The sequence below is a fragment of the Gallinula chloropus genome, assembly GCF_964237585.1.
Source record: "Gallinula chloropus genome assembly, chromosome: 2".
Lineage (NCBI taxonomy): Eukaryota > Metazoa > Chordata > Aves > Gruiformes > Rallidae > Gallinula > Gallinula chloropus.
This window is the reverse complement of record NC_140086.1, coordinates 140,590,038-140,607,736: the sequence shown is the minus strand read 5'-3', so window position 1 is coordinate 140,607,736 and position 17,699 is coordinate 140,590,038. Positions and strand designations below refer to the sequence as shown.

Here is a 17,699-nt window from a genome sequence, read left to right as displayed (position 1 = left end):
TAACACATGACATGGTCGAATGATTGTTTTTACAAACATAATTAAAGTATTGAGCAAGATTCCAACAGGGGGGTTAATAAGCATATCCTTACACATTTTTTTACTGAAGAGGAGAATACCATCCTGAATGTGTGCTTGTCAGTGTGAGCTGTAGGTATGAGCAGTGGTGCCATTGAACTGAATTAATGTTTGCAAGGCGACATGTGATGTTCCTTAAGAACCAGTGAGCTCTGCTGTAAGTGAGAGGCTCTTGAACCCACCACTGCGGTGCTGGTTTGTATTCCCCAGGGTGCTCCCCAGGGTGTTCCTCTGCCTGATTTTCAGGCATGATGAACAGAGGCACCTAAATTAGGAGGCTGATCTCCCAGGATCTCTGTACCCAACAGGGAGAATGTGGGTTCCTGCAGAGGGTGGTCCTGGCAGGAGGCTGGCAGGAGGGTGATGTCTTGCTTTTGTGAGTGAGGAGCTCACTCTCCACTGATGGTGTAGAAGGGGATTCCATAGGAACCAATCTCCCAGTTGGGTGTATCATTTCCCTGTGGCTCAGTGGAGTGAAGGAGGGGGGTGATTTCCCTGCCTCTTTAAAATGACTTCTGTGTTATGGCTCAGCTGCAGAGGTTCCTCTAGGACACCAGGTTAGCTCAGGATGGGGACAAGTGAAGAGCTGGAGCAATCCTCTTGTAAGAACAGTGTCAGCATATTACTGAGATGCCAAGCAAAGATGACAGGAGATCTGAAAGTAGGTTTCTTATATAAATGCTTGGTCAAATTCAAACTCATCATTCACTGAATGAAAATTTTAATTAGAGGCAGCTCCATGCTCAGATGCAGATCACAGCTAGAGGTATCTGCATGTGACTGTGTCCCTGGCTGATGGGATAGCTTTACTGATGCTGGGAGTGCTCTCCCAGCCAGACCCCATCACCTGGTTGTGTTTCACGTCTCAATTCTGGATGCACAAATGGACCCTTGGGTGGGCAAAAGGCCAAGGGATGATGGCATTCAGAAATTATGCTGAGTTCTCTATTCCCTGACCCTAGCAACAGAGTCAACTTTGTATATCAGAGGCCTTGTGCTGAGTGCTGTGCAGAAGGAGCCATTCAGGATAGCTGAGCCAAGGGCTCTGAGAGGGACTGTGTTATATTATGTGCTCTTTAGGACAGTTCTTCTGTTCTTCCAAGGCTTTCTACCATGCTCCTCTGTAGCATCAAAAAAGATCTGAATCTCTTCTGCACCTTTAGACGTTCAGTTTTTTAATAAACAAGCATTTGGCTATGCAGTTGCTTTGTGAAAATTAATTCTAAACAGATTACCTTTTCATCTCAGTCATATGTAGTTGTTTGGAGATACATGGATGTAGAGTCCTTTGGAGGAAAACAAGGCATATGCCAGAACAACAGAGTATGTTCCTGCTTGCTTCTGCAGCTGCTAGAATTGCTTTCATATTTGTATCTTTTAACTCCTCCTGCAAGATGTACTTTGCACCCTCACTGTGGTGGTGCTTTGCTGCAACACCTTCAAAAACAGTTACGACTGTTCGATGCCAGATTGCAAAAAATACCATTCCTCGAGTCCTACAGAGCTGATGGTGGTGCTTAGCCTGACCTACAGAAAATTATGACAATCCTGAAAAAAAAGCCCCATATGGAACAGGTAAGTTATGTCTGAATGAAGAGGTTAGTCCTTTGAAAAGTGAGAACTGGAGGTGGCATGCTCAATTATGAAGACCGCTCTTCATCCTGAAGAGAATTCTTTAGGATAAAAATAGATAAGATTAATAGATAATAAATAAGATACTTCTCAGAAATCTATTCTCATTTTATAAATGGGTGTATAATGTCTCTATCTATAGGTACATCGTGGCTGAAAGATGAGAGTCTACAGGAAAAGACAAAGTAGTCATAAGGATTTGCATTATAACAAAAAGAAAATTTTGAGTCTTTTCTCTGGAGCCCACTTCAGAGAAATAGTCATGGCAAGCTCTCTGGAGATGTAAGGGGATGGTGATTCAGATTTCAGACCCTGTAGGAAGAATGCAATATACTTGGGTCTGCTTTAACCCTGCCAGTTTTTCCATCCTGGCATATGCATCTTCTGAAATTTAAACCAGTGCTTAGATGGCAGCAAGGGAAGTTGCAGGTGGTTTGTTTTTGAGCGTGGCTGGATAAAAATGTCAAGTTCTGAAAATACCTATTTGCACTTTAGACGCATTAGTAAGCAAGCAGGATAAAGCAGTTCGGTTTGTGTTTTGAGTTGAGAGAGAGCACATAGTCTGCTATTTTCTAATCATAAGAATTATGAGCTAGGATTCTCCAGACAGACAGTTCTGCAAATAAGGCAGTGGTTTAGTCCTAGTTTAAGAGAGGGTGCACATGAATGAAAAGAAGAAAGGGGTAGAAAAAGGTGTGGTGAAGGAGCAAGAGAAGGCAAACCAGCAAATTGATGCATAATGTGTATTGTATTGCTGACAGATGTCTCCAAGGAATATAAAATATGGCCTATATAAATGTATATGGTTATATAGCACGTAGAGGATATATATATGTGTATATAAGAAATGGATGGTAGCATCAGAGCATCAGTCAAATGAGAACTGCCAATACTATGCAAGTGAACCAGCTACAAAGCTCAAGATTTCGTTTATAACTTTATTTTAGCCATCAGTGTATAAAGTTAGGTGGATACATGAATGCTCTTAGTAATACCAGGGATTTCATCCTGTTCCCTTTTTTTACCACTTAAAAACCAGCCATAGTTACCAGTGTAACTGGCCTTAATACAGTTTGGTGTCTTTGAGAGGTGTGAAGAAGATGAGTTTTGTATATAGAAGAGTGAAGCTAGTGTTAGAGTAGGAGGCATGTGGTACCTAGGATGAGAAAAGGGGGATAATATTTGAACCCTGCAAGTGTTTTGCAGGATTGTCAGTATGAGTTGAATCATAGTCTTATCCGTGTAGCAGCAGATGAAAAACAGTCAAAGCTGCACCTTCAGAAATGGATCTCCATTACAGACGTGGCATGGTCTCTGCAGTGGATGCTGCTAGCAGGATGCTACTAAGCGCTCTTGCTCTGTACAGCTATTGTAGGTTACATGGTGTGGTGACACGTAGTGGATATAAACCATGTATTTAAAAGCAGTCCTGTACTGATATGTGGAAAATAGCTTGCATCCTGTAAGCACAAATGTATTTTCTCTTAGAGTTTCAACAAGTTACTTTGCATAGGAAGGTAATTTTAAAATACCAAATTACTGTATTTATGAAACTGCAGCATGCCAGTGGTTCATCTTTCCTGGCCTTGGCAATGGAAGATGGTGTGTCAGAGCACATAGACTGGGGCACTTTCGGGGTCCATTCCACTCCACTCACTCTCCCCTAACATCCATGGCTGCTTGATTAGGGGTGCCAGAAGGTACATCCCTGCGTATAACTTTTAGTATCTGTTTATGAGCCAGTTATCCATGATTTTAATCCCTTTCTGGGATATCTTCTGATAGTGTCTGCCTGTACAGCTTTCTGTGGCAACATGTTGCAGAGATTCTCAATTTGTGGTGTGACATACCACTTTCTTTGATCTGTGTTAAAGATCTTCAAGTACTTATTTATTTTATTAATGCACAATGAGGTGAGTAACGGCGTTGCGTTAGTTCTGTCGATGGCACATGATACTGTAAACCTCTATCATATTCCTCCACCCTTACTCTATCCTTTCTTCTCCAAATTGAAGAGCCTTTTGAATTTAGAGAGGATGATTTACTGGTAGGTAACACAGAGGGAGGCGAAGTAACCTGCTGGGTCATGAGCAGTGCCAGAGCTGTCTGGCAAACGGAGCAAATCTGACTTGGAATGGCATTAAGAAATGGATTTTTTTGTCTCTCTCAAGCTCGCTCTCCTCTTGCAGTTGTATGTGCTAAATGAAAACTGATGATTGTAAGTTTAGGGCGCTGTGGTAATTCCTTGGACTGTGGTTAAGTGATTTCCATTGTCTCAGAATCTGGTTCCTGAGGATTCAGTGGTTAAGGAACTCTTGTCTTCCCACACTTCATTCATTTTTAAGATGAGCCATGTTTTTTTTTTTTCCACAATGTGTTGTGTCGTTTGTCTTGTGTGATACTCTCCTGGTAGTGCAGACTGCCTCTTCAGGGGACTCCTTCCTTTGTCTCCCTTAGCATTGCATTTGGATTTCTTTGCATACTTAGTCTGAAACCATGTTTCAGAAAGTTTCATAGTTTCAGTCTGAAACGTGGTTTCATAGCCTGAAACATGGTTTTAGACACCCTGGTTTACCGCAAATGCAGTGTGAGACCTTTGGTTTCCAATCCAGCCAACGTTCTGTGCTGTGAAAGTAGACTTCTTTAATCAAAGGAGAGATACTACAGTGCTACAGCAGGTACCTGTAATTTCAGTTTCTTGCTCTTTAGTTTGCCTGTTATTGTAGATATTTTTCAGATCATGACTCATTTTTCCTTAGACCCTCTACCAGTAACAGGCTCTTTTCAGTATCTTTGCAGTTGCAAGCCCATTTTGGTCTTCATGAAATTCTAGTAGATTGTCCCCATCAAAATAGTTTCTAGAAACTAATTAGTTCCTAGATTTAGGATTTACTGTCTTTTGAGTTAAAGCTATTTTCAGGTATAGCCTTTCTTAAAGTTCACATGTTTTGTGAACAAAAATAAAAGTAGTGGGAATGGGTTTTTTTTGTCATCTGATTTCTGAAGCATCTCAAGTACTCAAACAGTTGTTAGAGTCATTAGATTAACAAAAACCCCAAGCATGTTCGTAATTTTTCTATTTATATTAACAAATATTCTTTAATTGTATAAAAATGCATACTGGAGCAAACTGTTGTTCTTGGTGATTGAAATATAAATTTGAAAAATAAATTTAAAATTTAATGATAAAATGCAAGCTTTAACAGTAGGTACTGATGAGTGTAAGGAGGTTATGAAAGAAATGACAGCACAGCAGGGGGAAGCTTTGCTGACATTAAGGGTGCACATTTTGGGATGGATGTTTTCAGTGTTAGTGCCAAACTGTAAATGTGACCTTGAAGAGATACTGACTCCTTTTCTGGTCTTTCTTGGCATCATGCTGAAGCAGAAAGCAGTGGTATGGAAATGCTTGTTGGTGAAGAGGGGGTAATGGGCTGGGAATAGAGGAGGAGTAGGAATGTGGCCAGGGAGAGGGTACTTGAGGACAGAGGAGGTAGGTATAGCGATGAGGAATTTGGAAGGAGATGATGCAGAGGCAGAAGCTGGTGCAGAGCATAATTTGGCCCCTTTGTATTTCTGTTTTATGCAGCTTAAGGGTTTTTTTATTTTATTTGTGTAATCAGATGATACTTACTGCCAAGGTAAGGTAGTCTGAGAGTGAAGCAAGGCTGTGCTGGCAGTGAGGTGGTTTGCTGGAAAGTCCCAGTTTACCTGTTACTGGGTTGGGAAGTGTGTATGTGCAAAGCAAGCAGTGATGCCTGGTCCCTTTGACAGGGATTTCCTGTGTGGCTCTGGACAAGCATCCCCCAAAGTGGTGCCTTCACCACTTACGTAGTGACTGTTCCCTGTTCTTCGGGTGCCGCCTGAGCAGGACGCTTGGGGTCAGCTCTGAAGAGCTCCAGGAACTCCTGTGTTGTCCTAGCTGCAGCGCAGGGCAGGATGCATCTGAAATGTGTTATGATGAGAAAGATACTGTATTTCTACAGTAGGTATTTCTACTCTTTGAAGTTTCAAACTGGCACCCAAACCAGATCCTTCACAGCTTTCGAGTGTTGAGGAAAATGCTAAACACGACCTCTCCCAGGGGCACCATGCAGAGGGCTCAGTGTTTGTGTTTGCAAATACTTTGAGAGGGCATCATGGAAATGCTTGTGAGTACAGAAGTAATTTGTATATTTGCTCCAGGCCAAAAGGATGTATACAGCAACTAAAATTTGAGGGCAAATATTGAAGGAAGCTACCAAACAATAATATTTATTAGCGTTCATTCACTAAATGATACAGGTATTCTGTGCAAAATGTATGTGCTTGTATTTGTAGCATAAAGTCATGTTGGGGCCACGTTGAGAGATCTAATACTTTATAACACTTAAGCATTTTATTTTGCACTTTTTGTCTTTCAATATAGTGTTTGTGGGCAATACACAAATATAAAGAAAGACTCAGGTTGAAATGTGTTTGGAATTGCAAGTGAATTTACTTGAGAAGTATTTTTCCATATAGTTTAACTGTATGAAGAGGCATACTGAAAACTAGGATTAGACCACACTAGTAAGTTTGTACAGGAAAATGTGTAGCCCATGCCTCTCACGTGCTTTCCTCTTCTATATTATTAATTTACTATCTTCTGCAATACTAAAATTAACTGTGTTTGTCCTGACTTGGAAGTAACAAGTGTACAAACAGAATGGCATTGAGGAAACTGCTTTGTAGTAGTGGTACGAACATAGTCTAAAAATATCTGCTTGCTTTAATAGGGGTTCTTCTGAAATTTCTGCAGGGGGGTGCAGAAAATAAGTAATTGCCTGAAGATACACTGGTGAAATTTATTCATCAGCAAAATCAGAGTGAGGTTTTATTGACACCTGCATTGCCATCAGTGCTGTACGGAAAACTTGGCAAGGGGCAGAGTAAGTGAACCTTACCCAGACTGCTTTTAACAATGCCTATGAAAACTGAAGTCTAGAGCTAGAAAAATCCTTCTTCATCTTTCTGCCTGAGAAGGGTTTTGCAAACAGCTGCCATCTACTCTTTATGCTTGTTAAAGTCTCTAGTTTATCTTTTTGGCATCTTGAGTAGCAATGTCTCCCCTTGGATACTGGGAAGGATCTGTGTGTGTGTGTGCAGCTTCCTTGGTTGGGCAGTAGATTAAATCTCCCTGTTGTCTGAAAGAGAAGACTGGAATCTGAATACTTTGCCTTTGCAGTGCTTGTACCACAAAATGTTTTAAAATGCGTGATTAAAAAAACCTCACAAACCATTATATATCACATCAGATGTTATTTACTAATTTCAATATTCATATTAAGAAATGTTAATATTGATGCAAGAAATATTAACAGTAGTTTGATGAAGTTGCAATAAAAGATAGAATCTGAAATTGTGATTTTAGAGCTCCTTTAGATTTGTCTTTGTTGGGGTAGGGAGCTATATTCAGATTTCATTAAAACATAGTGAAAAGAAATGTGTGGTGATATGAGTCAGTAGATGATTAGTTTGTAAGTGTCTCTCTTCCAAGCTGCAGAACTTAAATATAAACTCTCATTTTTTTCCCCTGTGAAATGCAGGCTGTATCTGTTCATCATTATGGGCTGCATTTACAGCCATTTCTCATAAAATCGCCCATATGTTCATCTAGATAGAGGACATCAGAGTGGATTGCAAAGGTTGGGCCAGAAAGCCTGTGGCACAGTAACTGCAGACGGACAGCAGCACCATAAAACTGGTGCCTGCTGGCAGTGAGAGCTGGGTGTTCCTCAGGTGCAGTTCACAGGCACAAGGCAAGGGCAGTATTGGGATGTGGCCTCACCAGCCCCAGTGTTGAAACTGTTGCTTGATGCGTTTCCCTTGCAGCTCGTGTTGTGTCCTCTCTCCTTTTTTTACGCTAGTAATAGGAACCATGTGCGTAATAGGAATTTAGTGTAACTACCAAAAATGTCTTCAACCTGCCTAAACCTTTTCCTGTCAGGCTGTGAAGCCAATCCAGTGAATCAAACATGTGCTGTCTGTAAGCCAGAGCTGTGAGACTCCCATCTCTTGACTGTGGAAGTGGAGGCCCTGCACAGGGATGAAGAGCTTCTCTGCAGTTTGGTGTCTGCAGTAAGGGGCAGGCAGTTACTGTTGTGTCCCACAGGCAAATTAGCTGTTAAGGAATAAAGGGCCTAAGTGCATTTTCAAGTCAGATGGTGTTAGGGATCTAAGAGAGAAGTCCTGGGGAGAAAAAAAAATGAGCAAATGTTAGTGTTTGGAAGAAACTTCATCAGGGATTCAAGTCTGCCTTGATTTTCATTGTCAGTTACTGAAATGTGAAATTAAGCTCCAGGAAAGGACTGAGATCGAGTACGACTCAGCATCTGTGTATTATAAACCCTTGAGGACTCAGCCCATTCCCAAGTCCCCAATTTCTTTTTCAAGAAAATCTTAAGTAGTTAGTAGGAGTAGAAACATTAATAAGTAACTTCATGTATTCTCCTCTTCGTATTAGGAGCAACAATAACAGAAAAGGATGACAAGAAAATTTCAAAAAGGGGAGAAGCTTTGATTTGTGCAGACAAGAAATGGCTCTGTTCTTCTCAGTTGTTTTTTCCTTCATCTAAGTAGGAACTGTGAAAACTGCTGCTGTATCTAAGAGAAGCTGCCTAATTCTGATTGATTAGTCCATTTGGCTAACTTAACAGATACAGTCATTAAATTAACTATCCACATAAAAAGAGATTCAGCAGTTCTTTTGAGGGGAAGGAGGGGATGAAAGTTTTAGAGCTGTGGCTATTAAAGCAGATAAATTCATGGACTATGGAGACAGTTAATCCTGTCTGAAGTACAAGGAAAGATCATGTATGAGCAGAAAGAAGGTGCTTGGGTAGGCATGAGGATAAAGGAGAATTAAAATGTCCTAGCTAGTCAGATAGAGAAATCTGCCAGCTAAGTGGCTTTTTGAGTTTATCTGGCTCTATTTTTTAGTTATCTCATGCCTAATACTGAAAAGTTTTACAACCTAGTGTAATGCCAGGTAATGCTAAGTGTTCCCCTGGACTGTTACTGACTGGCACATTGAAACATCCTTCCTGTTCCCTTTCACCTAGTTTTCTACTTTCTTGGTCCTTGTTTCATGCAATAATCTATCTGCTTTCTCTTCCCTGGTGCACAAGATGGGCTGTTAGAAAAAAAATTACCTCCCCTAGTTACTCCTTCAATATCTATTAGTCCTGTTAATTAAAGGAGCATTTTCAGGACTTTTCTCAAAGCAACATGCTGGTAGATTCCCATCTTGTTCAATAATCTCCAAAATGAATCTTATTCCCTCCCTTTTCCTGTTTTTTGAGGGGCATAATCCCTTTATATAATTAAGTTATAATTCAGACCTTTCCATGTGACTTGGTTGAGGTAGAGGATGTACCCCATTGTGGGAGAATCACTTGATGGGAAGTTTCCTCATTGTCATGTGCTTGGTACCCAAACAGTATCTGCTCATTTTACTGCAGCCCTCTCAAACGTGATGTTGCAAGAGGGTCCCTTCTCACAGTTTGCTCCTGCAGTGTGGGTTAGCATTAGTTGTGCAGTTAATAGGGCATCTTTCTTTTATCAGTGTCTCCATCATTTCCCTGAACCTGTCATTTTTCTCTTGAATGCCTGTTGACAATTTCCTACTGGCATCTGACCCATCCAGGCCTTTCTGCTGATTTCAGCTAAAAATCTTGTCTTCCTCTTCAGGAATGAGTCTCATCTCAGAGATGTCCTTTTCTGGCACCATATTTAATCTGAAATTCCAAGTGCATGTATTGGAGAGTTGTGGAGACAGAAATCAGGATGAACAGACTGAAGAAATGATGAAGAATTCCCACAGTGTGCAAGGAGACACAGCGACAATATCAGTTGTCATGAAGCCAGACATTTTTCTCATTTATTACACTAACATGCCAACAAAGTTGCATTTTACAAACTCCCTTTATTTCTACATTTCTTAAGTTTGTAATTTTTCCTATGGCATCTAAAGAGGTCCCTGTTGTTTCTGCTCTTTTTCTTCCATAACTTTTAGGCATTTCATCTTTACTGTCTCTTAAATCTACATTTTTGTTCAGAAAATGGTGAGGATTTTCCATCTTTGTCTGAAACCAGAAGTTTCTATTTAATTTGCAGGGATAATTCTCAGTTTTTTTATCCATTTCATATTCAAATGCAAACCTGTTTCCTTTCCAAAAATCGTTAGTGGCCTCTTTTTGCTTCTTTCAAGCTGAAGTGCTTTATAATCTCCTGTTTTTTCTTTCTGTTTCTTTAAACACTTGGACTGTTCTGTCCTCTTTTCTCTTGCCAATTCATTTTCCCCCCTCTTTATGTTTCCCAGAGCAGCCTCTTTTCTGCTGGGCATCACATCTATTTCCAAAACTCATCTGTTTTCCTGAGTTCCCAGCTTTGGTTTGGTAAACCTCATCTGCAAATGCTACTGTTACTTCAAGGTAGAATTAAAGTGCACATACATGCATGATCTTGATAAGAGTAATTTTCTTAGTTGGGGCTGCCTTACGAAAATTCCCCCAGCTGTCTCCTCCTGTGTGCTATTGTTGTGACAAGGAGAGATGGAAGAGCAGAAAGGAACTTGCAGATTTTTTTGTTCTGGCCCTTATGCTATTGATTCTGTATGGGATGGACTCATACGGTTGTGACTGAAGATAATGCTCCAGAAAATGATGCTGCTGTAAACAAACTACACTACTTGATTTGTGTACATTTTTAAAATAACAGATCTCTGAACACAGGGTTGCTATTATTAGCATAACTGGGATTCTTTTTCCCTGTAAAAGGCACAGATCACATGTGCTTCTTTCCTGTGAAATGGTTTATTTTTAGGTCTTAACATATGCAGGCTTTTCCATGCCTTTTCAAAGAATTTGTATCAATGCCTCAGCAAATTTTCTGAAAATCTCATTCTGCAGTATTGTCTTTTATAGTGTATATTTTTTTCACTGTAATTTTCTACATCCGTCATGTTTCTAAGATTTTCTTCACATTCTGGTTTGTTGGGGGTTTTTTTCACATGCAGATTTTCTTCCTAATTGACTTAAACCGACAAAGATGGCTTTTAGGATAGATTGGCAGGCAAGCTGAATTATTCCTATTTGATCTCCACTCTTGGAAGGGGTAGCATGATTGATGTTGAAATGCGTATTATTTTAATGCTGATTGCTCAGTGCCTTCTGATGCTTAGATAATCTTCTTGTTTCACCAGTGTTTCACTATAGATTTTTGTTTGGTTTAAAATAATGGCTTTTATTAAAATTATGCAGTAAGGGTGCCTCACTGTTCGTGGAGTCAAAACATTACTCCACCTATGAGGTGATTTCCTGAGAAGCCTATCTTTTGGCATAAGTTTCCAAGACCATGTATAATTGTTAGGTTGTAGCTTAGTTTGTAACAGCACTCATTGCATGACTGGATCTCCAAGTGTTGTGTTTTTTATGATATTCTCTGTGTGGTAAGTCATAATAATACTACTAAAGCACAACATGGCACCATTTATGGGTTTTTCTACTGATAAAATATCCCTGGACATATCCTGCCTGCCATGTTAGTTAGCTTAGGCGTTACAAAGGTCTTTCTTTATAATTCAGACCTGTTTTTTTGTAATCTCTAGGCTTGATCCCCATGAGCTGTGAAGGCTGATGGAGCCCATGGCATTTCCTTTCCAGCTGGGCTTATTTCAGGATCTGAAGCACCTATGACAGACTGCAGGGGAATGCCAGCAGCTCCCCAGATATTTCCAGTCCTTTTGTCCTGAAAGTAGGGACTGAGTTGGAGACTGAAATGGAGGGACCTGTATAGGAATAGTTCTCTTGGCCTGCTTTGAACATAGCCACAACTTGAACAACCTGGGTAGCTCTATCAGAGGGGTGGTGGGTGGTAGATGAGCAGCTACTGACCACTGTTGCTGGATTCCAGGGGATGCTACATAACCCCTGGAAAAACAGGGCCCTGCCAGGCTGCAGGCAGAGGAGGCCAGGTCAGGTCAGAGGGGTGTTGGGCACTGTCCTGTCCCAGTTGCCTAAGGCAGATGCTGAGGTAGAGGAGAGGAACAAAATAAGCATGTATGAGGCTTCTGCAGGACTCTTTAAGACTTTATGAGTCAGGTGTGATTTCCGTGTGTTTGGCAGCCCTGTTATGTCCATCAAGTTGTCCATTCCCAGCTTGAACCAATACAGACCTCCAGCATCCATGCTTTCCTGTGGTAGAGGGTTCCATATTGAAACCAGGGCCTGTGCCAGGTAAGACCTCTTTTTGCTAGTTTGGAGCTTATTGGCCTCTTGTGTTACCTCCTAGTTCTTGCATTGTACAAGACAGAACGATCAATCTTACACCAGAACATTTCTCCATCTCTGAAATCATAACATATAATATTCTAGAACATAGACTCATTAGCAGCACTATCTTTTAAAAAACAGTAATTTTGTCAGACCTACATAAGACTTTGAGCTTCTCATTGTCATCCCTGAAAATACAATTGTAAACTCCGAGTTGTCATTTCATTTCATCTTTTTACCGCACACTTACTTTAATATCTTATATCTTACTTATTATCTCGTGCATCTTACTTGGCACAAAACCCTTTGTGGCCATGAGATAAGGAGGATGATTTTAGTTTAAGTGAGAAATAGCTAAGAGTAAAAGTAGAGCCCTAAGCTGTAGAGATGGCTTTAATAAATCCATGGAAGTATAGCCTTTTGCTTCAAAGTAAGTCTAATGAATGCTGAGAAACTGTATATCTAACTAGAGCAAACTCAACTAAATACATTTTAAGAGAGCATCTGTATAAATGTCTAAATCTGGAAAAGGCATACAGACTTCATAGACGTCATTGAGCTTCCCCCAGGTGGATGAGTATCTGAAATATTTAATATTCACTTGTAAGAGATATTAGAGGATTATAATCAGTAACTCAAACAGGATCTCTTTTAGGTGCTTCTTATTATTGAGTCACTTGCAGCCTGCTGTGGAAAGCATCAATTTAGGTATATGGGCCTGAGCAGAATTAAGGATGTCCTAGAGAGCAAATCTGAGGGCAGCTGGTCACACTGGTTTTGTAGTGGCTGAAGGAGTCCTTCGTTCTTTCTTCCTACCCTATTGATAAATGCTCAAATACTCTTCCTCCCTTGCATCAGCTTTGGGGTTTATTGTACCTCTTCACAGGGCCTTCAGTTATCTAATGCAGCGAAACTATGAGTTTGTTGAACCTTCCCAAGTATACTTTGATGAGTGGCAGTCCTGACAGCAAGAGTTTTGATGAGTGTTAGTTCTGACACCGAGAGTATTTTGATGAGTGCTCATGCTGACACAAGGTAGGTTCAACGCTTGCTGCTGATGCGACTCTGAGACCTCCTGCTTTCAGCAGCAACCAGCTTCACAGCTCATTGTGGCTGAGGGGACCCCACCTCCTTGGACAATTGTCCCATGAATGCTCCCATTCAGAAATGTATTAGCATCCCTCTTTTTGTTGCCTCTGTTGCTTGCACTTAGTCTTCTTTTCTTTTTAAGATCCAGTTTCCATTGACTCACTGACTGTACATTTGAGATTATGACAGCATCTTCTGCACCCTAATTAGCTACCTTTACATTGTGGTGTATAAGCTATCAGATCCCCTCACAACTCAATTTTTACTAGACTTCAGGAGCTTTCCATTCTCTGGTTATCTCAGGAGCCTCTCTGTACTTCCAAGTAATTGAACTTACTGAGCAAATATGTCTAGTGCTTGTCTGCAGTATTTGAAAAGAGGTCTCCTTTGGACAGTGGTGTTATTCTTACCTCAGTTTGACTAGAAATATATCTTCTTGGATGTATGCTGGAATGACAGCCGTGTTTTTCAGGAAGACACCCTATTGATCTGGTAAATCATTTTGCCAGAAACAAGTGCAGTCATGTCTCTTCTGTATAAACAGGTCTTCCAAAACAATGTAATATAAATTCCCTCCAGCCCTTAAGTGCATAAATTTGCTGTTTGTACAATTCAATTTGATCCTATTTCCAACATCCAGTCCTGAAGATCATCTAGGTCTTTCCTGTGGGAGTTTTCTCAAGATTCTTTATTCCCCTTGCTTTTCAACTTAGTGTTACCAGCATATTTCATTAGAGGGTTCCTGGTTTTTGTGTCTGTGTTATTAATGCAGATACCAAGCTGGCGCTTCGTAGGTCTGATACGGAAGGACCCATATTACAAACCATGTTCTGCTTGGGGCTCGCTCTGGCCAACCAACAATGACCAGAAGAGTCCATGGCCCCTCTACCTGTTTGGCCAGAGTGAAGCTCTGGAAAGCCACCCTGGGTGCCACTCTGCTATTCTTGTCCTCCCACAGCAGGTCAGTTTGCCTCTAGCCTAGGTGTTTTGCCATTTGAAGGAGAAACTTAAATTTTGCCTCACCTGCTGACAAGGTCTGTGTTCGTTGCCTCGTGTCCTGTCAGTCGGTGGTGCCTCTTGTCATGTTTTCTTTACCGATTTGCCTTATTTTCCAGTTTAATCACCTCTTAGGTGGAACAGTATTCAATCTTTATACTGATTTAATCATAGTAAAATTTTGCAATCTTTGAGAGTATTCAGTGAAATTTCTGATGTACGTGATTTGCTTGTTGAGATAATAACTTATGGGGGAGAGGATTTGACTGGCTTAACGTTGAAGTAAATAGAGGATGCCTTTAACTTATATAAGTTTGCTTCAAGGTATGATTGGGGTTTTTTTTGTTTGTTTGTTCCAAAGTCTTGTGTACTTTCGAGGCTGGGTTTGCTGTTGCCCAGAGTATTTTTTCCCTGATGTTGTTAAAGTTACAGGGCTCCCAGGTAGACCAGGTGTGAGGGAGGGGACCCATGGAGGCCTGCCCTGGGGTCCAAGGACTGTATGGTGCCTGCCACCTGCTTCCATACCTATACCAGCTGGAATAGGCTCCCATGGCTGATGACTTTTGCCTACCCATTGGGTGTGGACCCTGAGCTCACTGTATTGGTATCATGAGGTCATTTTGTTACTGTGCCATTGTGTCCTTAGGAGTGTGCCAGAGGCAGCTGCTATTTTCTCTCTGGCTTCTCAGCCTTCTGCTTTTTTTCTTTTTTTTTCCAGTAAAGTTCACCTAACTTTCTTACTTTTAGCAGCAAATAGAACAATCCCTTGAATAAAAATAATTACCAGTGGCTCATTTTGAACCTTCTTATGAAGAAACCCCCCCTCAGGTTTTTTTTGTCCTGCCTCCTGGTATTAAAAATCAATGTATCCCATGCACTGTGTAACTCCATTGGAAGTGGTTGTTTCAGTGATTTTTGTGAACATTTTAGGAAACGTATCCTGCAGGTTTTGCCCTTTTCAAATGTAAATGTTTAATCAGTGCTTGCTGAGAGGGAGTGCAAGAACACATGCAGGAGGCTTATCGTTCTTTTTTTCTTCTTCTTGCAGTGACCTGCTGTCTTCTGAATATCTTGAGAGGCATATCGAACAAGGTGGGAAGACAGTGGAAGTTAAAGTAAGAATTTCCTTTTTATGCTTTGCTTTTAAAATTTGCTTTGCTTTTGATGCTAGTGCAAAGTCTCCTGTTTTCTTGAGAGATACCTGATTTTTCAGGTGATTTGCTTTACTCTTCTAAGGCAAGCATGTTTCACATCTTCTAACTTTTCAGCTTTTAAAGTAAGACCAATAAACTTTATTGGAAAATTGAGTACATTCATATTTATATCAAAATGGTATCCATGAAAAATGCATACACGGTAGTTCTCTGTACTAGTACATATAATTTATTTTTGATGTCTACTCAAGAAAATCTTTGTGGTTTGGTAGATAGCATGTCATTATTGTATTAAACCCCAAGTTTGTTATTTTTAATAAGCTGCTGTGTAAGTTTGAGACTAGGAAGATAATATTTCTAAATACGTAGTCACTATCTCAAATCTTGTGCTTCTTTCTCTGGATATTTGTTGATGATGTTGGCATCCTGTTTGCTGCAGTTATCTTCTATGAAATGTCCTACTGCCTTTGCAGGAATGTTTTAGTATTTGCATGCAACCTGGGAGAACTTTCTTGAGGATCTTCTGTTAGTTAGGACAATATTTTGTAGATGTCAAGTTGCTGTAGATTACATAAAATGTGCATGAATGTAAAATATGCTCTGCATAAAGGAAAATCCTTAAATTTGTCTATCATGTCAAATTTGTTCAAAGTCTATGCTTTATAAAAAACTCACAAAAACTAAAACTCTTTTACCAAGGCTGAGATCATCTAAATACCCTGAACCAAATGTGTTTACCTCTCCAATGTGGAAGTAGGAGTGGATGAGACAGTCCTTCAACCACTGAATAGCTGAAGATTCATGTTTCTTCTGTTTTATATCATTCTAGCTTTGCAAATTTGAAATCTCCTTTCTTTTTACTTTCTGATAATAGTCTGCATACATTATTAGACTGAGGCAAACACATATGTGTTCCATTAAATTGTGAAGACTGATTTCTCAGTCAGACGTGCTCTACAGTCAAGAAGTCTTGACTCAGATTCAGAATATGAGTCAAAGCAGGAATAAAGATAATAGGCAATATTAATAAGAACAGAAACAATCCATTTGTCTGTGTCAAGGTATATATGCAAGTTAGCTAGGGTAATCCATCCAAGTCCCATCGTTGAATTAGGACCAATATATTTCTGATGAGTAAGCCTTAATCAGGCAAGGAAATGTTTGAAATCAGTGGCTCTTCTCCTATAAGTACTCCTTAATTGCATGGGAAAGAGATGGGATGAGTAGCCCTTTCAGAGAAAGAGTCATCAAATGATTACTGAGCAAAAGATCTCATGGTCTGTAGAGTCTCAGAGTTTCTTTCCCCTCCAGTTACCATGTAGGGTTGTGGTATATATTCAGGGATAGCTATCACTGCTTTACCTAGTCCTCTCAAATCTTCTCGAAGAAGAGAACCAGTGGTGCTGCTTGAGATAGACTGAATTGGGAGTGAAGGTGTCACTGCGTTACACTGCAAAGGAGGGGTGTTGCTGCTCAGGTGATGTGTTTCCCTCTCAATGCTACCTTGCACATTTCCCACCCATGGACAGGAGTGCAGGGGTGGCCAGGGCACGTTTGTGTGAGCTCTTCTGCTCCCTCCTCACCCACCATTCCAGGAGTTCGGCAGACAGCAGTCCTATGGAAGTGTGCCAGGAAGGGGAATGTGTATTTTTTGCTTGTTTTACTGCATCTGAGTGTCTGGGATCAGAGGAGAGGGAAGCAGCTGCTGTCACAAAATGTCTGGAAGAGCCTGTTGGACACAGTCATGGGCACGTTTTCAGAAAAGTTCAGATATCAAAAGATTTTTGGGAAGACTGCACGTTGCCAAGAACATTTTGATGCCAGACGCCAAATGAGGCTAAATTCAGTACCCAATAGCTGTTTAAAAGTAAATCTTGTTCCCTCTGACCAGCCAGTATTTTTCAGAGTACCTGTAAGTGTCCTGGAGAGCCCTATTTGTCTGTCAAACAACTTGTGAAAATTTCTGAAAAGCCCAGCAGTTACCTGTTCTGCATTTGAGAAACTGAACTGTTTTTACATGAAATGTTTTGAAAATCTTCCTGCAAATACAAGAATTTTTCATTATGATGATTTATTACTTTCAATTTCTGTGGAAACTGTTTGCCATAACCGGTAAAACCACCTCTAAATTGGTACTTACGGTACACGCGAGGCAAAACATAATTATTATACTAGGCTTTAGGTATTCTGCAGACTGTTTAGATACTTATTTAAAAATAGCTAGTAGGAGGATACAACTCATAAATAAATCACAAAATGTGCACTCTGCTGAGCAGCATATTCTTAAGCAGAAGCAGAAGAGGTATTTCAGAAAGAAGCCAGGTTTATATCAGTCGCTTCAACGTGCTGCTCTTCACCCACCTCCGTGCAGTTTGGCTGCAGGCAGAAACAGAGGCAGCCTGGCAACATCCCTCTTGCTGCTTTGGTGGGAGAAACGGTGACAGAAAGAAAATGCCCA

General features: G+C 40.5%; 1 protein-coding gene across 1 annotated transcript in view; it reads left to right on the top strand.

Annotated features, from left to right (window-relative positions):
• ADAM22 (ADAM metallopeptidase domain 22) overlaps window positions 1-17,699 on the top strand; it is a gene marked incomplete at both ends in the record, with an annotated part of 128,687 nt that overhangs the window by 45,182 nt on the left and 65,806 nt on the right. The window contains one exon of the mRNA XM_084260030.1: window positions 15,136-15,202. Within this exon, the coding sequence (XP_084116156.1) occupies window positions 15,136-15,202 (67 nt within the window). The remainder of the gene's footprint in view (window positions 1-15,135; window positions 15,203-17,699) is intronic.